The following is a 24491-nucleotide window of genomic DNA, read 5'->3' as shown; positions in this document are numbered from 1 at the left end:
TTACAACTGATACCACAGAAATAGAAGGGATTGTAAGGAATTACTATGAAGAACTGTATGCCAAGAAATTTGAAAACCTAGGTGAAATGGACAAATTTCTAGAAAAATATAATCTTCCAAAACTCAATGAAGAAGAAGTAGAAAGCCTGAACAGACCAATAACAGCAAATGAAATTGAAGCAGTAATCAAAAAACTCCCATCACACAAAAGCCCCGGACCAGATGGTTTCACAGGAGAATTCTACAAAGCGTTTAAGGAAGAGCTAACCCCTATTCTTCACAGACTATTCCAAAAAATCCAAAATGATGGGAAACTCCCAAACTCTTTTTATGAAGCGAGCATTATCCTAATTCCAAAACCAGAGAGAGACACAACAAAGAAAGAAAATTACAGGCCAATATCACTGATGAACATAGATGCTAAAATCCTCAACAAAATATTGGCAAATCGCATCCAACAATACATCAAAAAGATCATACACCATGACCAAGTGGGATTCATCCCAGGGATGCAAGGATGGTTCAATATCCGCAAATCAGTAAATGTAATACACCACATAAACAAAAGCAAGGACAAAAACCACATGGTCATATCAATAGACGCGGAAAAAGCTTTTGATAAGGTACAACACCCATTTATGATAAAGGTACTCAGCAAAGTGGGAATAGAGGGAGCATTCCTCAATATAATAAAGGCCATATATGAAAGACCTACAGCCAACATCATACTGAATGGGCAAAAACTGAAAGCTTTTCCACTAAGATCAGGAACAAGACAAGGTTGTCCACTTTCACCACTTCTATTTAATATAGTATTGGAAGTTCTAGCCACAGCAATCAGACAAGAAAAGGAAATAAAAGGCATCCAAATCGGAAAGGAGGAAACAAAACTGTCACTGTTTGCAGATGACATGATAGTGTACATGGAAAATCCTATAGACTCTACCAAAAAACTGCTGGAACTAATAAATGAATTTGGCAAAACAGCGGGATACAAAGTCAATATCCAGAAATCAAAGGCATTTCTGTATACTAACAATGAATCAGCAGAAGCAGAAATCAAGAAAAAAATCCCATTCGATATAGCAAAAAGAAAAATAAAATATCTGGGAATAAATCTAACCAAGGAGGTTAAAGACCTGTATGCAGAAAATTACACAACACTGAAGACAGAAATCAAGGAAGACACAAACAAATGGAGACGTATACCGTGTTCATGGATTGGAAGAATTAACATCATCAAAATGTCCATACTACCCAAAGCAATTTACAGATTCAATGCAATACCTATTAAAGTACCAATGGCATATTTCACAGACATAGAACAAACACTTCAAAAATTTATATGGAACCATAAAAGACCCCGAATAGCAGCTGCAATGTTAAGAAAGAAGAACAAAGTAGGAGGGATCACAATACCTGATATCAAACTGTATTACAAGGCCACTGTAATCAAAACAGCCTGGTACTGGCATAAAAACAGGCACATAGACCAATGGAACAGAATAGAGAGCCCAGAAATAAACCCAAATCTCTACAGTCAATTAATATTCGACAAAGGGGGCAGTATCATAAAATGGGGTAAAGATAGCCTCTTCAACAAATGGTGTTGGGAGAACTGGACAGCTACATGCAAAAAAATGAAACTCGAGCACCAACTTACATCATACACCAAAATAAATTCAAGGTGGATAAAAGACTTAAATATAAGCCATGACACCATTAAAGTCCTAGAGGAGAACATTGGCAGGAAAATCTCAGATATTTCACGCAGCAACATTTTTACTGATATGTCCCCTAGAGCAAGGACTATAAAGGAAAGAATAAACAAATGGGATCTCATCAAAATAAAAAGCTTCTGCGCAGCTAAAGAAAACAGCATTAAAATAAAAAGACAACCAACTGTATGGGAAAACATATTTGCCAATGATACCTCAGACAAAGGTTTAATCTCCAAAATATACAAAGAACTCACACGACTTCACTCTAAGAAGACAACTAACCCAATTAAAAAATGGGGAAAGGACTTGAACAGACACTTCTGCAAGGAGGACATACAGAGGATCCAGAGACACATGAAAAGATGCTCAATATCACTAGCTATCAGAGAGATGCAAATTAAAACTACAATGAGATACCACTTTACACCGGTGAGAATGGCTATCATAAACAAAGCAATAAACAACAAATGTTGGAGAGGGTGTGGGGAAAAGGGGACTCTGGTCCACTGTTGGTGGGATTGCAGACTGGTACAACCATTATGGAAAACAGTATGGAATTTTCTCAGAAAACTAAAATTGGACTTGCCTTTTGACCCAGCAATTCCACTGCTGGGATTGTATCCTAAGAACCCTAAAACACCAATCCCAAAGAACCTATGCACCCCAATGTTCATAGCAGCACAATTTACAATAGCCAAGAGTTGGAAGCAACCTAGGTGCCCGTCAGTAAATGAATGGATCAAAAAACTATGGTACATATACACAATGGAATTTTATGCTGCAGAAAGAAAGAAGGAGCTCCTACCTTTTGCAACAACATGGATGGAACTGGAAAGCATTATGCTGAGTGAAATAAGCCAGGTGTTGAAGGACAAATACCATATGATCTCACCTCTAACAGGAAGCTAAACAACAAAGCAAACAAGCAAGCAAAATATAACCAAAGACACTGAAATAGAGAACAGGCTGACAGTGACCAGAGGGGAGAGGGGAGGGAATTTCAGGGGAAATAAGGGAGGGATTTAGAGGAACCTATATAAAGGATACATGAACAACAACTGAGAAGGGTGGAAATGGGAAGGAGGGGGGAGGATGGGGGTGGGATGGGATGGGAGTAATAGACAGAAAACTGTACTTGAAAAATAATTAAATTTAAAAATTGGAAAAAAAAAAAGAACACTCTGTTAGAATTTGCCATCACCAAAATTCAAGAAACTAGCTTTAACACAATTGAAAAAAATATCAATTGATATTAAATAGCTTTATTCTTTCATTCAACCAATATTTGCTTTGTGTTTGCTTTATGCCAGATATTACGCTTGCCACAGAAATACAGAGTTGTTAGGTTTAGTTGCAAGTGAATTTGGCATAATGAGGACCATATTCAAGCCATGAGGAATAATAAGGGCTGTCATAAGGATCTCTTTGGAAGCACAGAGAAATATAGCAAAGGCAACTTTATAGGAGCAAGGAGAATCCCAAAAGGCCATGCTGGGTTGAATTTTCCTTTTATAAATATTTCATGATGATAAAAATAATATATACAGAATATTTGCAAAATGCAACAAGTCTAAAGAACAAAGGACAAATCAATTATAATTTTACTATGCAGAAATAATTACTACAAATACTTGCCAAATTCCCATCCAATTAATATCTATGGTTATACATACACAGTGTTTAAATAAAATTGATATCATAGTATTTATACTGTATTGTCAACTTTCTTTGTAGTGTATGTCATAAATATTTTCCAAAGCTGTTAAAATTGTTTTAAAAACCTGATTTTTAATGGCTATATAATTTTGATGGCTATATGATGTTTCACCATATGTGATGTATGGTCAGGGTTGTTGGTTACAAGCCATAGAAACTGACTCCGGCTGATCTAAGGAGAGAAAAATTTATTGAGAGGATATTGGACATCTCATAAAATTCCTGAGAAGACTGGAGATGCAGACTCATAAAATGGCCCACACAATGGAAGAGGAAGAACGTGTCTGGTGAGGACACAACTGCTCCACCTTTTCATGCTGGACACTGCGGCTTTTCACCCAGCACTGCAACTGCTGCTGTCCCAGAAACTAGACGCTGCTTCCAACATCACCTTGCATCTCTGCCAGAGAGAATTTTCTACTGTCCATCCTTCTTTGTAAAACTGATTCCTGAGTCACATTTGAGAGGGAAAGAATCTGATTGGCTGAACCCAGTCAAAAACTGAAGCCCTATTAGGAAGAGAAGGTGGGTAATTGTTAGGAGCTCAACATTTGTATGCCTCCAACATATATATGTTGAAATCCTAACCCCCAGTTAACTGATAATGTGACTTTGTTTGGAGACAGGGTCTTTAAAAAGGCAAATATGTTCAAATGAAGTGAATAGGGTGGGCCCTAATCCAATTTGAACATGGACGGGTACAGAAGGGAGACAGTGTGAAGACACAGAGGGAAGAGCATCCAAGCTGAGGAGCGAGACATCAGACAAAACCAACTGTGCTTAGGCTGTGATCTCAAACTTCAAGCCTCCAGAATGACAAAACATTAAATTCAGGTTGTTTAAGCCACACAAGCTGTGGTTCTTTGTTACAGCAGCCCCAGCAAATACAGTGCAGTGTGTTACCTTTTCATTTTCTGTAACTTTCATTAAAAAAAAAAAAAAACGACTGCAGGGATGTGCTATAATAGATTTAAATGATGTCCTGTTAACATATGGTTAGATTACTCTTTTTCCATTTTTAATAAGTTTCAAGTAGGGGAATATTTTAGTATGTAGTGTCTGAAGAAGGCCATTTTGACTTATATTTTCATCTTGTGCTTAAAAGTTGTCTAATCGCATCACTCTTACCAGCACAGAATGTTTTCATAGATGAAACCTGCTTTATGTAATATGTTTTTCTTTGCTATGGAGACACTGATCATCTGGACATCCACCCCTGGTCATTTGTAGCTCTTTTGCCTACTCACATATTTCACCCATTTTTGGATTGTTTGTTAATTTCATACTGATATGAAAAAGCTATCTGTACATTAAACTGTTATTTTTTCTGTTTTCCAAAAAAAAAAAAAAAAGAATCTCTTACACCATCTGGCCCCAGCTGAGTTTCCTGTCCCATTTCTTGCCATTCCTCCTCACTCTCAGTTACCCGCTATACTGGACATCCAGTTTCTTGAATGGACCTCTCTTCCTCATCTCCAAGCTTCAGATATGCTGCTCCCACTGCCTGAAATATTTTTCTTGTTTTTCCCCTTTCCCTGGTTCATTCCTAGTCATCCATCACATTTCAGCTTAGATGTCACCGGCTCAGGAAGATCTTCCCTACCCCCTGCACCATATGAGTTCCCTTTTATAACTCTGGCAGCACCTGTATGTCCTCCTTCTCAGTATCAATCTCCTGAAATAGTCTGTTTAATGTCCACATTTCTTTTCATCCTCCACAAGGACTATCATGTTATTGCTATATTACTACCACCCAACATATATTACAGCACAGTAGATATTAAATATTTACTAAATAAATGAATTTTGCCAAAATGTTTTCCAGGATTCCAGCTCTGCAATAAGTTAGATAACTTTTCTGAGCCTCAGTTTGTTCAATTATAAATGAAGGTAAAAATAATACCTACCTTAAAAGGTTAGTTTGAGGATTAAATTATACATATTGGTAAAGCCCTCAGCATAGTGCCTGGCACAGAATAAGTATTTGATTAAAGCCTTCTTAAAAAACCAAGAGAGGCTGTATCAGTTTACATTAAAGTCAGAGGATTTTGAGACTATCACTTTTACCCTTTCCAACATTGAATATTGCATTTTAAAATATTTTAATAAACATTATAGGCAAAAAAATGGTATCTCATGGTTTTACGCCAACATGTATTTCTAAGCCAACAGATTTTGTAATAAGATAGCTGCACCCTGCTGCTCCATGTCCACACCGTAAAGTACTCCTCTCTTTTCCTTTCACAGCTTGTGTTAGAGGGGGGGGTATCGGAGAAAGGGGCCCACAATGTGGAGGTGCATTGTGCAAGGCCCCAGCAGCTAAACTGCATGTATTTCTCACTGCACCTTCAGGCTCTGCCAGTCCTCTGTCCTATGGAAGTATATGGGGCCCAACTTTCCCCACCCAACACAGGTGGCTGCCTCTGCCTCAAACGTTTCCAAGTGACGTTGAACCCTGTGGGCCCACAGGCCCCTCCACACTTCCTGTGTGGGGTTCAGAAATCCGCCTCCCCTCCCAGCCCTAGGTGCCTGCTTCGGAAAATGGTGAGTCTCCCTTTTACAAAGCCCCTTTTTCATCCAAATGTTGGAAGCAATGGCCACAGGGTCCTCATCTTCAGTAGGGGTTTTGAAAAAGACCTTCGGTTTCTTTTTCAGAAGTAATCAGCCAACTGCCCTCCGCCATCTTAGGTTAAGTTAGAGTCCAGTGAGAAAAAGATGCAGCTGGGGAATCTCTGGAGAGTTCTGGGACTCTGCCTCTTATCAGGTGAGTAAGATGAAATGAGAATGAGTGGTGTTTATCCAGACCATGGCAAGGCTCACAGCCTAAGCTGTTGTTGCCCAGTGGAACCAAGGGCATCGTGGACTAGAAGATGTAAGGAGCTGTTTCTGCAAGGCTAGCATAGGGAACTAGGGCTGAAGGCTAATGAAAAAGCATGCCCCAGGGGCCTCAGAGACTTTTCAGGGGACAGCCAAAGAAAATCAGTTGGGATGATTATATCTACAGAAAACAAAGTGATCTTTCTGCCTTCAAGAATGAGCTCTTTCTGTCAGTGAACTACCCAGCCCTTAAGAACTAATACAGAAGAGCCTTGGCCACGGTGTCCAGTTGGTTGGAGTGTCATCCTCTACACTAAAAGGTTTGGGTTCAATCTCTAGTCAGGGCAGCAGGGCACATACCTAGGATACGGGTTCAGTCCCGGGTTGGGGTGCATGCAAGAGGCAACCGATCAAGTTATTCTCTCTCTCTCTCTCTCTCTCTCTTTCTCTCTTTCTCTCTCTCCCCCTCTCCCCACCCCACCCTCCCAAATCAATGGGCATATCCTTGAGTGAGCATTTAAAAAAGGAATACCAAAGAAATTAGAAGAGTCAACCATTGCTCCTTGTTGTGAGGAGACTATGTAGTTGAACCCAAACTGCACAGGATGCAACAAGCTTTGTGTGTAGGATAATAAAACACTTCATAATTTCCGTTCTTTTCAGTTAATCAAGACGTTCAATTAGTTTAGTTTTTTTAAGGAAGGTGGAGCACTTGATAAATAACCAAGAGCGTTTCCAGTGTCTGGTATAGGATAAATAAAATTTCTTTAAAAGATTTTCATTCATTTTATTGAGTTCCAGATAACTATGTAAAAAAAAATCTTTACATGTGGTAACGAATTTAATCCTTACCTCCATCTTGTGAGATAAACATTGCCTCTCCTATTTTTTAGATAAAGAAACTGATACTCAAAGAAGTTAAATAATTTGTTTACAATCACACAGTAAGTGCTAAAGCTGACTTTGGAAATTAGGACTACCTGTCTACAAGTCCTGTGCTCTTAATAACTACACTACAGGAGGCAGCATGGCTTGCAATGGTTTTGTTTCAGAGCCCTAGGAAATGCTTCCCAGCTGGGGCTCCTATTAAAGCCACAGCCATGATATCTCCTTTTCCTGCTCTATCTTGAGTTTCTTGAGCTTGCACATACACACAAATCACCTGGGGATCTTGTTAAACTGCAGCTTCTGCTACAGTGGGTCTGAATTAGGGATTGTGATTCTGCATTTCTATAAGCTGTCAGGCTTATTAGTCCGCTACTTTCCAAAGAACATGTTTGGATTGCCAAGGGGCAGGGTTCGGGTTCTGCAGGGAGTAGTCAGGCATTTTTTTAGAGGCCTATAGTATCAATTATGCTTTGCATAGAGAGAGAGAAAAAATGAATGAATGAATGAGTGACTGAGTGAGTGACTGAACGAATATCAAAGACCCAAGTTCTAAAGATTTGGCACCATGATTATGAGAATGTGCCCTGTATGCTCTGGGTATTGGAGAGGGGCAAAGGGGTGCAGTCTCTAAGACAGTGTAGAGGCTATTGGTTTAAAAAAGAGATCCAGGTACACAGAAAACTTTCAGGCCAATCCAGGGAAACTTGTTCTGAATCGCAGTTATTGCTGAGTAAGGGAATCTGACGGGCCCAGTGGAAATGTGACCAGGCTCTTCAGTGCATAGGCTGCAGCTGATGAGTAATCAGAGTTTCATATATTTTCATCTTTCTTAAGTGCAAAAGAAATGGAAAAACTGAAACATCAGACAAGCAGGAGCCAGAGATGGAACAAGAATTCCAATGCTTGTACCCAACCAAGAGCTTGTGTTTCTTTCACAGAGACCAACTTTCAAAATGAAGATGTGGCTGCAAAATTTTGTTGATATTTTTCCAGTCACCCAAAAAGCAGCCCCAGCTTTTTCTAACTTCTGTTTGTCAAATATTGTGTTTTCGTGTTTAATACTAGATGCTTTCTTGCTGTTTTGTCCCAAATTAACCAGGAATTTGTGCTACTGGAATGATTGATCTAGCAGTGCTTGGGCGGGACTTTAGGTGTTCAGAAGTGATCAGACAAGACCATAGCACTTTTTCTGCTTGGAATTTCAGGCACTCACAGATTTACTAACTCTTTTTTTCTTATTATTTATTTTCTAGTTGGTGCTTGGGGGCAAGAAGGTGAGATATACTTTGTTTCCTTTTTATGAAATCAGCTGCAAATTATTTGTATTTATGAGGGGAGCTTTCTCCAGACCTCCCACAGAGCTTCCAAAGAGACCAATAAAAGGAGTTTCTACCTTTTGGCATATATGGTGTATATATATATATATATATTTGGGGGGTGTGTATATATGATTATTATGTAAAATAATCATATAAAATTATATGTGAAATATGTAATAGTGAAATGATTATTTAGAATTCATTTTTTAGAAATAGCAATCAGCTGTTTAATGTAGGATGTAGGGCCCGAAACAGCTTTTCAGCCATTAAGGAACTCAAGGAGCCATTGTTATTTGAAGGTTGAGGAAAGAATCTTAACCCATGGGAGCAGGATCTGATCTTAGTCACTGATAGAAGTATTGCTAATGGTTTCTTATTATTTTCTTTTCAGAGAATGAAGATAATGGTAAGAGGATTTTTGCCCTATACAACTTCTTTTCAAGTGGTCGTAGAGGACAATCATTGTAATAAACACTGAGAACCAGAATGATTAGAGGAAAAGCACAATTATCTTTCATTAGAACATGTCTGTGAAGTGTCTATGTTTGTTTGTTTCTGTCATGCTTAATCATAGCTGAGTATGATAGGTATCCCTCAGTATATGTTCCAGGAAGAAGAATCATGTGGGTAAGGGGAGAGGCCACCACGAGTTTTTGTGTAAATCATGAGTTCATTTAACGCAGAAATGGTATCTTATTTGCCTGGTCCAGTGCCTGTCACAGAATAGGTGCTCAATGAATATTTTTTAGTGACTAAGTGATTATAAACATGAATATATCATTAATTCCCTCTGATCAAGAATCCAATGGTCTTGTGTAAGAGATAAAAAATTGGTAGTATAGTGTATCACATGCTATGGTGTGGGTAGAGACAGAGTAAAATAAAATATAAAAAGAGGAGTGGTCAACTCTACAGAGAGTAATTAAGGAAAGCTCCCCAAAGGAGATGATTTTGAGCAAAGTTTTTTAAAATGAGCTTGTATTTTAGGGAAGAGGAGTATTTTAGGCAGAGGAATTAGGGCTATGTATTATGAGGTTAAGAGTCTAACTCTGAAGTTATACTGCCATATCAGAATTCAAGCTGAATTCATATCTGATACTTGCTGAGTTTCTTTCAATAATTTATTTGACTTCTCTGTTCCACAGAATCATCATGTGTAAAATGAAAACAATAATGCTACATAACTTGGATTGTTATAAGGATTGAATGAAAAATTCACCTAGAATATTATTTGACATATTGAAGGCAGCTAGTGAATTTTAGTTATTATTACATGGGAAGCAGGCAGACTAAATAAGCATTAAAGTTTATTGAGCAGGTATGTTCTAGGTATTGCTATAAATATTTTACCTGAATGTCCTCTGCTAACATCCTTATTCTACAGATAAGAAAAGCAAGTTTAGAAAATAAATAGTTCGATCACAGAGATAAATGTAAATGTAGACTTAGCTGATACTGAAGCTCACATTCTCAAGCATTATAAAACACTGTCTCTGGGTAGGTGTAAAATTTTTCTGAGCATACATCCTATTTCTAAGCATAAAATTCTAGGCCCTTGTATGAACATGTAAAAGTCTAAGCTCTGCTATTAAATTTGTGCCAATAAAAGTTGTGAACAATTTTTTTACATTTCCTTTTTCATCAAACATACCAAAAAGATACCTATTTATTTTTAAATTCTTTTATTTATGATTTCTACTTAATAAGCATTTCTAAAAATATCAGTGCTGAAAAATTATTTCAAAGTCAAAATAATATTGACTATAAATTGTTATTATACTCAACTCCCAATTATTAGCAGATGGACAAACCCGGAGAATGACTTGTTTACATTCTATATGATCTCAGCCAAAGAGCTACTTGAGCATCTGGGTGAGAACTCAGTTCTATTCTCCATTGTAGCAGAACCTTATGAAGGAAAGGAAGGAAATAACTAAAGTTTTTCTTAAGCATTGCTATGCCCCATCCATTTTTACTTTCATAATCCATTTAATTCCCACAGATGCCTTGTGAGGCAGGTGTTTTATCTCCATTTTCCAGATAAGAAACTGAGGCTTAGAAAAGTTAAATGACTTGCCCTTGGTCATACAATCTAAGGCAGATCTGAAATTCAAATACAGGACTTCTGACTCAGTCTAGCAATCTGTCCCCAATAGCATACTACAGAAAAATACCCAAAAAAGAGAGAAGGCTATCTCTGAACACCACCACCTCTCCTCCTTTCCAGCTGTCATATTCAGGCTCAAACACAGCCTGGTGCTGCTCAGTGTCCCAACTACAAGTCTTCCAGGAAAGGAGGATGCACCCCAGCCCCACATCCCTGGGGCAAAATTGCCTGCTATGGGGAATGCGGCTGGATCCCCAAATTCTATCATGGATTTCAGTTGTCCACACCAATAGTTCCTCTCTCTATCAAAAATAATTGAGAGATGATTATACTCAGCAATATTTAAATTAAAGATACTTTTCGTTGGAAGAGCCATTCCCTTAAGAAGTATATAGTGCTTCACGTAATTTAAGGGCAATAACATAAATGTGGTACAGAATAAGAAGAAAGATGTTTGGTCTCTATTATGAGAGATGCTGTTAGTTTTAAGAAATAACTTCTAAATAATGAAAAATAGGTAAGCCTAAGAATCAGTGATACAAAAATATGAAAGACTTTATCCCTGAGAAAGCCTTTCTGTATCTATCTGGAATATGGTTCTTACTAATGCAAGAGGATAAGCTTGAAGACTTTTAGAACTTTTTAGCTTTAGGATTTGGAGACTTGTTGAGCTTTAGTGTATCTAGAGTAAAAAACACATGCTGGTATATTCTCAATTTGATGTATCTGAGTTGTCATCTTGTAAGCTTACCTTTTCTGGAATCCTTGGGGATAGTGGCCAGTCCTACTTGAAAAATTTCATCTACAATTTGAACTTAAACCAAGGTTATTTCCTTATACTCCTTCCTTTTTACATTTTCAAGTCAATTTCCACATACTCTAAAAAGTAACCATATCATTCTTCTAGGTATTCCCTATCTGAGGATTCTCTGTTCTTGAGATTACCTCTCTCAATCACTTCCTAAAAAAGAAGGAATTGATTGAGAGAGATAATCTCAAGAACAGAGGTCCTCCCCACATTATAGTTTAGAAACACTGCAAATAGGGATTTTTAATAGGTCTTTCTTTACTTCCATTCTCCCTTTCCCCAGTCCCCATGTCCCTGCCTACACTTTAACGTCACTCTCAAAAGGTTCTCTAGTCCTGCTTCAGGCAACTTCTCTCCTACCCATTAGCCAGCAGAGTTCTCATTGACAAGAAAATTTGAGACCTAAAAGACAGGTGATTTTTTGCATTTGGTTGTTTCTTTTGTTACTAATTTTCTTCTCCTGAACTCTTAGTGGTTTCTTCTTCCAATTTCCCTTCTCTTCTATCCCATTCCTCAGAATATCAAGTCTCCATCTCCGGAACTAAGGTAGAGCTGACATGCCCTAAGAATGTTGGATCTGAAGTAAAATGGAAACACAATGATAAACTAAAGGCTCAACAAGAGGTCAACCTAGTACTAGAAGATTTTTCAGAAATGAAAGACAGTGGTTATTATTTCTGCTACAGTGAAAGCACCTCGGAGAAGTATAACAATTATCTCTACCTAAAAGCAAAAGGTAAGATAAGTCTCCAATGCAAGCACTATAAGACTCTTTAGGAAAAACCATTTCAAAAGGGCTTCTCAGTTATTTCCCCTAACCTGGCTCACAGTCCCCTGGCATCTTTATGCCTCTCCTACATTCAATACTGGGACTCTCTGGGGCCACACAGCATCAGTGTTTTCTGAAATATTGACTAAATACCAATATGGGACTATCTAGGTAAGCTCAGTCAGCACTTCATCTAAAACAACTTCCCAAGAGATAAGATTGGGTCATTTGGGTTACAGCACTCCAGAATTATGACATACTGATATGAGTTCATAAGATGCTTTACCCAGAGATAAATTCTTCAAAAGGATTTTCAAAAGAGACTCAAAACTACTATAATAAAATGCCATAAGCTAAAGCATAATAATAAAATCTAATGATAGCTAACATTTATTGCATGCTTATTAAGTTTCAAGCACTATACCAAAGACTTGCCAGAGATTTTTTTTTCATGTAATCCTCTCAACAACTATGAGTTAAGTACTATTTTATTCCTATTTTATAGATGCAGGAACAGAGTCTTTGAGGGCTGAAAACACATTTCACAATTCTCACAGCTAGTGAATAATAGAGCTAGAACTTAAACCCAGACTCTCTGACACCAGAGCTTCTATCCATAACAGTCAAACTTTGCTTATAGTTATAAACATATTGAAAGGGAGGGCTCTACTCTGGCTATTGTCAGCATGTGAGTATTGAAGGGAGAATCACCTTCATTTTTTCCTTTCTCATCTCCAACGTCCTTTTGTCTTTCTTTCTTGGTGATTTTTCCTCTTCTCCCACACTCCCCACCCCCTCTCCCACTGCCCTCCAGTGTGTGAGAACTGCATAGAAGTGGATCTGGCAGCAGTAGCTGCAATCATCATAGTCGACATCTGCATTACCCTGGGCTTGCTACTGCTGGTGTATTACTGGAGCAAGAATAGAAAGGCCAAGGCCAAGCCTGTGACCAGAGGAGTAGGTGCTGGCAGCAGGCCTGGTGGTAAGAAACATGGAGTTGGGTGGGAGGTGATTTTCAGCCTGGGTCTGGATGGACAGCAAGTCCACAACTGGGTCAAGACAGCTTCTATGGAACATTCACTATGTTGCCACAATCTCAACAGTAGGTTTCACATCTCAGATTATTCTTTTCCTTCCCACCTTAGGAAAGTGCAAAAATATTCAGTAACAGAATGGGCTTCCTCAAATACCTGTTAGTGTTCTAGAATAATCAGATTCTACCCCATTCTGTGGTGAGAGAGACTTTGGGACATTAGTTTCTGCCTTTTCCTTTCCCTTACTCCATGAGAAAGGAAGAAGTGGAACAACTTTGAGCTAAAAAAAAAAAAAGCCACAGAATGATAAGAACAGTAGATGGGGTCATTAGCAGTGGGATAATAGAAAAATGAGAAAAGGTGGCTGAAAGGAAAAGGGAGATTTAGAGGAGAGAACGAATAGGTTTGCCATCCTCGATCTGGGTCTCATTGCCACAAGATTGGCTTTCCCACATGTAAACAACAAATCTTTCCCTTCTTCTTCTCTGCAGGACAAAACAAGGAGAGGCCACCACCTGTTCCCAATCCAGACTACGAGGTAATAAGGAATAGAGTGGAGAGACAGGGTCTTTCTATGGGAGAAGGGGACAGGCAGGACTGCTCATCTAGCCCACCAGACACCTTAAGCCCCCCTTCAGGGCTCTAGGACAGTTCACCATGTGCCCACCTCTGCCTCCTTCATGGTAAAGTAGGGCTATCTCAAGGCTGCCCAGCCTCTACCACCACAAAGCAGCTGGGTGGTGGGGATGAGGCAACACTCCACTTTCTCCAGCTTACTTATTCATTAGCTGAGATATAGCCATGGGAAATAACACATATGTACATTCTAACATGATCAACTCAGGACTTATGTGCCACCAGCACACACTGGTACAGTCATACCAGTTGTTGAATTAGTAAAATACCTCACTGATAAGAAGCCCCAAGCTTCCCTGTCCCCAACACATACTGCTAAATGTCACATCCGCTCCCCACTGAACTGCCTCCTGATGTGACAACTAAAGAGATAATGTCTGGCAAAGCAGAAAACCACCAGAATTCTTCTGATTGATTGCGGTGTGCATACTACAATTGTTAAATATTTTGAATATCATACTTGAACAAAGTCAACACATATTTATTCATTACCAGCCAAGCATATAGTATTCACTTTCCCATCAGTGACTTGATTTAATTCTGACAAAAGTCCTGAAAAGTGCGTCTTTAGATTCCCATTTTTAATGTAGAAAGCTGAGACTTACAGGAGGTGACCAAATCAAGTCTTTTACCAGTCAATGCCAAGTTAGAGCTCCAGCCTGCCTCCTGAGTCCTAGTCCCTGGTTCTTTCCACTGCACTAAACCTAGATGGCTGGAGTCCCATCTGTCTTAGGAATTACTTCCTCCCATCCTGCTGACCACCCCCTCTATTCACCTCTAGCCCATCCGGAAAGGCCAACGGGATCTGTATTCTGGACTGAATCAGAGAGGCACCTGACAGCTCCTGAGGACACCGCATCACCCATTTGGCCCAGGCGTGGCTCCTTCATCCCCAGGCACCCTGCTACTCCATTTCCTGGGCAAGTCTTGGACTCCACAGGAAAACTGTCCCTTTGCCTAGTATAGAACTAACACGCCTGCAGCCTTGTCCCCTCCCTCTTCTCAGTCTTCCTTGCTGGAGCCTAGTCCTAGGATGTTGCTGCTCCATTATTCTTTGAAATATCATTGCTACACACCCCCTCACACCTGGCCTGCACTCTTGTCAGGATATTTATTTCTGCTACTCACCACCACTGCCAATTCCTTTCTCCCCTGGCGGATGTTACTTCTCCCTTCAGTGCCTTCCTTTTCCTGCCTAAAAGTTGCCCCCAACCCTAACTGTTCTATTTACCTTTCTACTGTTCCAGCTCTCTATCGACCCTCTGTGGGAATGCACTGCTGGGTGAATATTGGCAGAGGTCTTGACCCGGTCACAAACATTGGCCCAGAGCCAGCCCCTTGTTTTCTCTCCCCTGTCCGCACTGTAGGCCCCTGGGTGATTGTTTCCATCTCCATAAATGTGCTAGGCTCCTTGTCAGCTGGGAGAGAAAAGAAATAAAGTGTGTTTGGCTAAAAGAATTGCTGCCCCTCTTTTCTGGGAGGCCCTTAGAGGCTGCCTTGTTTTCTGGAACAACGCCAATCCTCTCTACCTTTGACTAAATTCTCAGCTGTGATCCCAAAGGCAAGGACTACCTGTTTTCACAGTGGGGAAGGCATTATCAGAAGCTCTCTTTAGAGAGGAGGGCATTAAGGAATAATTGAAAGAGAGAATAATTAGTCATTTGACTAACTTCTCTTGGAGAAAAACATCAAGGGTGGTTGAGATTGATGTGTCCCTGACAACCTGGTCAGTTCAGGGACCAGTTTGGACTCAATGGATGAGACTGAAACAGAGGTCTTAAAAGGCAGATGAGGGCAGCCGCTGAGAAGAGTGGAAGTACAAGAGGGCTGAAGGCCAGGACATAGATTTCCACAAGCTGTACCACCAGCCAGGTGACCTTGGGCACATCACTTAACCTCTTAGTGCCTGTCTTCCCTCATCTGAAAATTAGATATGCTAAAAAGATTAAATCAATTAATCCAGGTAAACTGGTTACCAGGGCCTAGTTCCTAGTAAGATCTGAAAAAAAATCACTGAGGTCAGATATTGTGTCTGTCTTATTTTCATAACTGCATTCCTACTGCCTAGAACAGAGCCTGGCAATCAGAGGGGCTCAATGTTGAATGAATGTGAAGAAACAGCTATATACAGTTTAATACCAAGTAGACAGCAGCATGAGTAATCATGATTTGGGGTGATTTACACTGCTATAAACACCTTCCCTGATAGGACTAATCAAGATGTGATTCACACCTTCTGTCTCAGCAATGGGTTTCATAGTTGATGGAGAGAACTAGGCACACTTCTATTCCAACTTCAAAATGTAAAAGAAAAAAGTCTTTAATATTTTGCTTGCTTTTTTCTTTTGTTGATTATGTTCCAGTTAAAAGTGAGATCATATAGCCAGAGACACTGAAAGTAAGACAGTAACAATCTGACAGTAACTAGAGGGGACGTAGGAGGAGATAATGGGGGGAAGGTTTTTCAGGAACTACACTAAAGGACACATGGACAAAACCAAGGGAGACTGTGGAAGCAAGGGAGGGAGGTGGGTTTGGCTGGAGTTAGGGGGATGTACAAAACTGTAATTGAACAACAATAAAATAATTAAATAAATAAATATGCCGAATTTTACCAATAAAAATATTTAATACAGTTTGATGTCAAAAAAGTAATTTTAATTATAAAAAGCAATCCAGCCCTGGCTGGTGTAGCTCAGTGGATTGAGCACAAGCCTGAAAACCAGAGGATCTAGGTTCAGTTCCCAGTCAGGGCACATGCCTGGGTTGCAGGCCAGTTCCCTGCAGGCCAACTCCCAGCAGGGGACGCAGGAAAGGCAACCATACATTGATGTTTCTCTCCCTCTCTCCTTCCCCTCTAAAGATAAATAAATAAAAATTTTTAAAAAGCAATCCAGAAAACAATTATAAAAACTTTAAAAAAAATATTTTACTTATTTATTTTTTAGAGAGAGGGTAAGGGAAGGAGAAAGAGTGGGAGAGAAACATCAATGTGTGGTTGCCTCTCATGTGTCCCCTACTGGGGACCTGGCCTGCAACCCAGGCATGTGCCCTAACTGGGAATTGAACTGGCGACCCTTTGCTTCACAGGCTTGTGCTCAATCCACTGAGCTACACCAGCCAGGGCTAAAACTTTTTTTATATATAAGTGTATTTTATTGATTATGCACTAAAAAACTGGTTTTTATAAGATTAACTTAATTGTAAATGAACAGTTAAATTTCTATTAGAATTTTGGTAGAAGTTTTCATAAATGAAGAATATCTTTGTCATATGAAGAAAAGGAGAAAAGGGAAGAAAGAGCTGCAGAGCTGGGGCTAGGGGAAATAGGGGAAGGAGGTGACATCAAACAGGCACCACTCCCTCCGCTACAAGAGGCAGCAGCCTGCAGCCAGAAGCAGCTGCGGTTTAGTAGCCAGGATGTGGGCTGTGGGTGGAGCAAGGCAAGAGAGATACAGCAGCAGCTGCCAAAGGCCAATGTGGGACGGCTTCTTCCTCAGTCTTCTAGGGCACACACTCAGTTTACAGAGAGGCGTCCAGAGCACTGAGGATCTGTCCTAGTCCAGCTCAAGCCAGCAGACTCTCTTCTCTCCCATCTGCACTCAGAAACCTCCCTGCTGACCACAGAGCTATTTATGTGTGTGACCAGGACTGAAAAGGCAGCCCTCCACATACACTCAGCCTTGGGCTTGTGGCTACAGTTTCTATTTGATGATCCCTGTTGAAACATTGCTGCTTTTCCTGTAAGCACTCAATGCTTATGCTCACAAGGAGTCTCCATGATGTTGATCTTTCCTAGCTACTAATCAGGCTGGCCCAGTGGTGGCAGTTTTGGCCCAGGTATATTTGATGATGCCTGGTCAAGGGGAGGTGTGACTCAGGGTGATAAAAGCAATAATAGCTAATATTTAGTGAGAACTTGCTATACTCCAGAAATTATGCTTAGCACTTTATATGCATTATCTCATTTAACCCTTATGACAACTTGACAGGGTACATGTTGTTGTCCTTGTTTTACAGATGAAGATACAGGGGCTCAGAGAGGTAATGGCATTTGCCTGTAAAGATGTACAGTTAGTGAAGAACAGAGCTGGAATTAGAAGCCAGGATTATCCAACTCCAATGAACAATTTCCCAGGGCCAACTGTGATAATAAATAATGCTCTCCATTTTCCTGACTTAAGAGCTCTGTATGTAATTGTTTAGGTATTCTTTCAATGAGTGCTTTTCTAATCACTTGTGTGGCAGACCAGTGCTGTGCTAAGTGCTCAGGTGATAAAAATAAACAGTTTCAGTCTTCCAGGAACTGGCAGTCATATAACAGTGCCAGAGCATGCAGAAAGTTAAACAACAGGAGAACACATGTGATTATGCACCCATGAGTGCTACAGACAGTGCTATAGGTGTTCTGAGAAGGAACTGAGAGAGCTGAAGGGGTCGGGAAAGCAACATGGGTGAGGAGATACTTGATCTGGGCCTTAAAGGGAAGGATGGGTAGAATTTGAAGACAAAACAGAAAGTGCTCTACTCACTAAATATGAAATAGATAACCCAGATAGTTCTATAACTATTAAATAAATTGAATTTATAGTTAAAAGCTTTCCACACAAAAAAGGAGAGGGGAACTTGGTCTAGAAAATGCCCAACCTCATTAAATGTTCCTGAAGTTCATTAAATTACTCTTACTCAGAGAATAAAAGGAGGGGTTCCCACCTATTGTAGACAGAATAGGCATAAAGGATACAAGACAGTAAGTGGTCTCAGTTCTCCCTCTAAACCAGAGATTCTCTGAATTGGGATTGTTTCAGAATCACCTAGGGACTACATGCCTAGAATGGGGTCCAAGTGTCTGTATTCTTAATAAGTCCCTCAGGCTCCCAAAGTTTCAGAACCAAAACTAGCCCACCAGCTGAAGAGGAGGACATCTACTGAAAATACCCTAAGCCCCAACCCAGTCTCAAACTCCAGCTTTCCAAGTGAGTAGAGAGGAATGATGTGTTTTAATTGATGAAAGGTTTCTGATACTAGTTTATCACCCATGCAGAAGGCAGGGGTGGGGCAGGTTCTGCGGAAAGGTAGACAAATGGTACTTAAGGGGCCTAGGCTGAGACGTCCTCACAGCTAGTGGCCTCACAGAGGTCAAAAAGCCAAGGCCAGCCCCTTAGCAAGAAGGGGACTGTCTCATACAAACATCTCTTGATAAGAAGTGAGTTCCAGGGCCCTTACTGCCACCTGCACTCATGATGTCATGGAAAGTTCTGTGTGGCTGGGTCTCTGAACACCACAGCTGCCCTCCGCTGTGGTAAGGAAGCCAACACTCAGAAAGGGTTGTGATAGGGTCTGACTGGAGGCAACAAGTAGCCAGGGGAGTATGGTGGGACATATTCTGCACACAGGAAATCCACCAGGTTAGAAACATCAGTGAGCCGGGATGTAGTGAGAGACTGCCCATCCCACTGTCCTTGTGGGGCAAAGGAAGAGAAGCGATGAATGAAGAGCACAAGTGGGCAGAAAGGCAAGAGCCCTGCCAAATCAGGATACATCCCATGTCTTGCCCCAGAGCCTTGAAAAGTCTAGGCGCCTGCTGAGTGGGAGAAGACATCTTTATTGGCTGAGAAGGAGAGATGGTACAGTTGGTAACTGATGTGCCTATAAGCCATCAGTCTCGGGTTCACTTGTTCCGAGGCCAGTTTTCACCAAGACGACTGTACTGAGCATCGTTCCGATCTCTGAGAGGCTAAGAGATAAGAAGGGGGCAGAGTCAGCACTCTCCTAGGGAAGACCTCCAGCAGGTCCCTGGCCTTTCCAGACCCTACCCCCAGTGAATTCCCCACTAAGACCCTTCATACATAGATATTACACCTAGTGCCAACTTCTCCTTCCCCACTCATTCCTTCCTTCCATTCTCATCTTTTCTCCTCAGTACTCACCTGATAGAGTTGGTCATTCCTCCATGAAACTTGAGTGTCAGCAGCTAGAAGAACCAGGGAAACAGAGTTATAAAGCTCATAGGAGGATGAGACAATGAGATCCCATGACTACTACAGGGAAACAGCAGCTATTCACACCCTCAGAAGTCTGCACGAGCAATATGGGTGCATGAGTTCTTTCAATAATCAGTTGTAAAAATCCTTATGAGATGTCAAGAGTGAGTCCCACATGAGATACAACCCAAGGCAAGAGAGATACAGCAGCTGCTGCCAAAGGGCTAGCCCTGTTCTTTAGTAGGTGCACACTCACATCCACCCCACAACACACACACACACACACACACACACACACACATATGCTCTGTCCCTTCCACTTACTCCTAGAGAGCCTTCCAGTCTCATGTCCAGCAAAGCAGTAGACTCCCAAAGCAAGGAGCAGAGTGGCAATGACATCAGTGACAATAATGCCTGCCAAGGTAGCTGAGTCCAGCTCCACACAGTTCTGGCACACTGAGGGAGGAAGACAAGAGAGGAGGTGGGGTATCTTTGAGATTGGTAAACCATCCCTGCCTCCCAGGGCAGCCCCAAGACTTCTCAAGCCAAGACCTGAACTTAAGATCCTTGTAGAAAGGCTTACTCTTCATCCCAACAAATCCCTCGTGAGAGCCAAGAAGTAGTCTCAGCTTTGCAAAAAATTCAACAAGGCAAGGCCAAATCTCTCTTCCAACAAGGTCCCTACTGATCTTTCTAAATCAGTTAAGCTCTCTCCAACTCTGACGGCCCCCAAATCTGCTCATATCATTATAAGAGTGACCCCAGTTGGTTTAGAAAATAGATTGGTCCACTACAGCTCCCACCAGCAAGAAAGTTCTCAAATCCAGAGAACCCACCCATTCCCACCCAAAGGTTTAGGAGGCACATACTTCGATAATATACTTGCACGGTATATGTTTCGAAACCGTTTTCAGATGTCACATTGCACTCATACAATCCCCGTGGGTCCAGGATGCGTTTTCCCAAGTCCAGAATTTTATTGTCTGAGAACGATTTCCCCCTCGTTCCCCTTAGCCATGTGGTGCCTTTATCACAATTCAAAATCACTTTGTCCTCAAGTTCCTCCACGACTTTCTGCCCAGGGATCACTGTGGGGAGATAGAAAACCCACTATTGTAGCCACCTCTTTGTTCTGCCCCAAAGAGGGTCTTCTGAGGCTCATGCTTAAGAAGGTCCACTTTCCAACAACTACCAAAGGCCAATGATGGTTGGGAGTATGAGAGAAGTATGAATTACCAGCCTAATGAGTGGTCCAGAAGGAGACCCAAGGAAAATAGCATGTAAACATTTTTAGTTGTACTACCCTAGCTTAAGGGGATGGGGATAGAAAAAATTTTAATATATTTTGTTGATTATGCTATTACATAATCATGTTGTCCCATTCCCACCCCCCTTTATTCCCCTCTGCCCTGCACATCCCTCCCACCCACATTCCCCCCCCCTTTAGTCCATGTCCATGGGTTGTACATATAAGTTATTTGGCTTTACATTTCCTATACTATGAAAAAATATATATCAAATCTATTCTTGAGGCTCCACAAAATCAAATCGTGTGGGGAGTTTAAGGGCACCATTCTAGATCCACTGAATTGCTTTGTTGGAGAGCATCTCCACATTCCAGAGGCACTGTGGAATCTATATTCTCCCTGAGCTTTATACTCAGTCACCAGTTTGGATACAACAGCGTCTTTTAGAAAACTGCAATGCCTATGAAGCAGGTCAGAAATATGGGTGTGTATACTCAGAGAGACACAAGTACATCAGATATTCATGTCTTCCTTGTGAATCTGTTTCCAATGCAAATGCTGAACGTCCCAAAGCAGCTGACTCCTAGAGTAACCATTCGTCCCCTTTTGCCTGGGATTGAAGGGGTTCCTGAGACACAGGACTATCAGTTTTAAAACCAGGCAAACATAAATGAGCTAGTCATGCTTCTACCTCAAATCTTCCCTCCCTCGTGCTCAACCTAAAGTTAGCTTTTCTCTTAAAGCATTCCCCTGAGTGTTGGGGTATGGCTCCATGAAGTGACATAACGATGACCTAATGACCAAGAGTCCTGAATCCCAGAGGCTGTCTACCCTAAAAGAACAGGGGTCCCAATGTCAGCCCTAATCTCAGGCACACAGATATCAGTAACGTCTCCTATGGATCTCTGGCTTAAGGCATTTAGAGAGATACTGAAGCCAAGATGTACTCCTAACTGGAATCTGTCAAAGCCAAGAGACTGTTTTCTATATCTGTCACTACATCTCAACCCTTCCCACCCTAACCACCCTGCCTGGTGAACTGAAGCTAGCACTGAGAAGAACTTTCAAGTGGGCCTCACTCCCAGAGGTGAAGCCCTCTCAGATCCCCTCTCCAAGATGCTTCCACCCACCTGGAGAAGCCTTGACTTGGGAGAGGAGGGCAGCCAGTATCAAACCAGCCAGAAACCTGGCATGTTCCATCTTCCAGAAGTCATGTAGTAGATACACCCAGGTCACAGAACTATCAGCCAGCGTGAGAGCTGCTCTCCCCCAACTGACTCACATACCGGAAAAAGGAGAGGGTGGGGGAGGAACCAGAAGACTCCTATTTCTCTGCTCTCTGCCATTGATGATGGAAGACTGTCAGGGTACAGTAGGCTGTGGGTGGGGTAGGAAGGAAGCAGGTGCAAAATGCTCTTCCTGAGCAGGGAGCTTAGGGTTGGAGTGAAAGGAAGAGCAGAGAATATGGAAAAGGTTGCCTAGAGTTCTGGGAAGTAAAAGGAGATTTAAAATGGTCCCTTTCTGAGTCACTGATGAAAAACAAAAATTTCAGAGTTTCTGTGAACAACAAAACTACACTTACTCACCACATAAACTTCCACCTCTCAAAACTTGAGAGAAGCTGTGAGCCCCATCCCATACCAGCTAAGTCCCTTCCACTACTGGTCATTTTTGGGACCCTGGCCTCCTTGAGCAGCTTGGGATAACAAACTAAGTAGTATTTACCAGAGGGAGGTTAGACTTTAGAGCCCCACCAGCCAGAGATTTGAATTCTAGCCCCAACACTACTGTCTACCCAATGGGCTGGGGCCAGTCATGGAATTTTTAAGAATCTAATTCCCTCACTATCATGATAAGGTCTGGGTTCTTTTGCCTAATTTTATTTTTTAATTACAATTAGTGAGGGAATTTAATTATATTAGTTTCAGGTGTACAGAATAGTAGTCAGACATTTGTATAACTTACAAAATGAACCCCCCTCCTTAGTAAGTCTTGCACCCACCTAACACCATATGTAGTTATTAGAATATTATTGACTATATTCCCCATGCTGTACTTTACATCCCCTTGACTATTCTGTAACTACCAATTTGTACTTCTTAATCCCTTCACCTTTTTTCACCCAGCCCCCCAACCCCCCTCCTATCTGGCAACCATCAGTTTGTTTCTATTTTGTTTGTTGATTTAATCTGCTTTCAAGATTCTACATAAGTGAAATCATCCAGCATTTGTCCTTCTCTGTATGACTCATTTCACCCAGCACAATGCCCTCTTGGACCATCCATGTTGTAAATGACAATATTTTATTCTTTTTTATTATCTGTAGTTACTGCCTTCTTATCAATTGATTTCTGATTGTTTTTATAATTCTTCTCTGTTCTTATTCTCTTGCTCTCTCAGATTTTGATTACTCTCTATAGCATCGTGTTTGGATTCCTCTATTTTTTGTATTTCTGTTTGGTTTGTGGTTTCCACGTGTTTCATATATACCAAAATGTGTTTATAGAAGTCCATTTTAGGTTGATTGCTGAAGTTCAAATACATTCTAAAATCACTACCATTTTTATTCACTTCCTCTACATTTATGTTTTTACCATTATTGTTTCTTTTGTGTGTTCTTAATTTACCATTGTAATTACACATGATCTTCCTAATTTTGCCTTTTAGCCTTTGTATTTGCTTTAGTGTAGGTGGATTCGATGCTTTTGTTATATGTCTGCCTTTTCAGTGAGCTTTTTTCTTTGCAATATTTACTTATTCATATTTTTTATTTTCTTCTTCTTCTTAAAGGGGTCCCTTTAACATTTCTTGTAATACTAGTTTGGTGGTGATGAACTTCAGTTTTTTTCTAAGTTCTTTTATCTATCCTTCAATTCTAAATGATAGCATTGTTGGATAGACCCTTGCTTTCATCACTTTGAAAATATTTTAGCATATTTTATGCTAATCCCTGTGGCCTGAAAAGTTTCTGTTGAGAAATTAGCTACCAGTCATATAGCTCCTTTTCTCTTGCTGCTTTTAAGATTCTCTTTTGTCTTTAACCTTTGGTGTTTTAATTATGAAGTGTCTTTGTGCAGGCCTCTTTGGGTTAATCTTGTTTGGGACTCTCTGCACTTCCTGGATTTGCACATCACAAATCAGGGAAGTTTTTCATTATTATTTTTCTCCAAGTGTATGTTTATTATACTTTTAACTATATTTTATTAATTTTGCTATTACAGTTGTCCTGATTTTTCCCCTTTGCTTCCCTCCACCCAGCACCTCCCACTCCCTCAGGCAATCCCCCCACCATTGTTCATGTTCGTGTGTCATGCATATAAGTTCTTTGGCTACTCCATTTCCTATACTGTACTTTACATTCCCATGGTTATTCTGTGACTACCTTTTCGTACTTCTTAATTGCCTCACCTCTTTGCCCATTCCCCCACACTCCCCTCCCATCTGG

General features: G+C 40.7%; 2 protein-coding genes across 4 annotated transcripts; one reads left to right on the top strand and one right to left on the bottom strand.

Annotated features, from left to right (window-relative positions):
* The first annotated feature begins 5875 nt into the window (after nucleotides 1-5875).
* Nucleotides 5876-15273, top strand: CD3E (CD3 epsilon subunit of T-cell receptor complex). Of its 2 annotated transcripts, none has more exons than XM_037057480.1 (8): nucleotides 5876-5981; nucleotides 6093-6201; nucleotides 8396-8416; nucleotides 8853-8867; nucleotides 11894-12112; nucleotides 12960-13127; nucleotides 13671-13717; nucleotides 14597-15273. In XM_037057480.1, exons 2-8 carry the CDS (start codon nucleotides 6153-6155, stop codon nucleotides 14651-14653), a joined length of 576 nt encoding a protein of 191 aa, XP_036913375.1. In that variant the 5' UTR covers nucleotides 5876-5981; nucleotides 6093-6152; the 3' UTR covers nucleotides 14654-15273. The 2 variants fall into 2 exon arrangements, with proteins under 2 accessions (XP_036913375.1, XP_036913376.1); XM_037057481.1 differs by having other exon boundaries at nucleotides 5900-5981; nucleotides 6096-6201.
* Nucleotides 15274-19399: 4126 nt separating this feature from the next.
* On the bottom strand, nucleotides 19400-22398 carry CD3D (CD3 delta subunit of T-cell receptor complex). 2 transcript variants are annotated; one of them, XM_037057478.1, is made up of 5 exons: nucleotides 22177-22398; nucleotides 20669-20887; nucleotides 20124-20255; nucleotides 19746-19789; nucleotides 19400-19552 (listed from the first exon to the last, which is right to left on the bottom strand). In XM_037057478.1, exons 1-5 carry the CDS (start codon nucleotides 22244-22246, stop codon nucleotides 19487-19489), a joined length of 531 nt encoding a protein of 176 aa, XP_036913373.1. In that variant the 5' UTR covers nucleotides 22247-22398; the 3' UTR covers nucleotides 19400-19486. The 2 variants fall into 2 exon arrangements, with proteins under 2 accessions (XP_036913373.1, XP_036913374.1); XM_037057479.1 differs by having other exon boundaries at nucleotides 20669-20889; nucleotides 22194-22395.
* Between the last annotated feature and the right edge of the window lie 2093 nt (nucleotides 22399-24491).

Source organism: Sturnira hondurensis, unplaced genomic scaffold (assembly GCF_014824575.4).
Source record: "Sturnira hondurensis isolate 20B ecotype Veracruz unplaced genomic scaffold, ASM1482457v3 Scaffold0009719, whole genome shotgun sequence".
NCBI lineage: Eukaryota > Metazoa > Chordata > Mammalia > Chiroptera > Phyllostomidae > Sturnira > Sturnira hondurensis.
The sequence above is the reverse complement of the archived record's forward strand: the minus strand, read 5'-3'. Positions and strand labels throughout refer to the sequence as shown.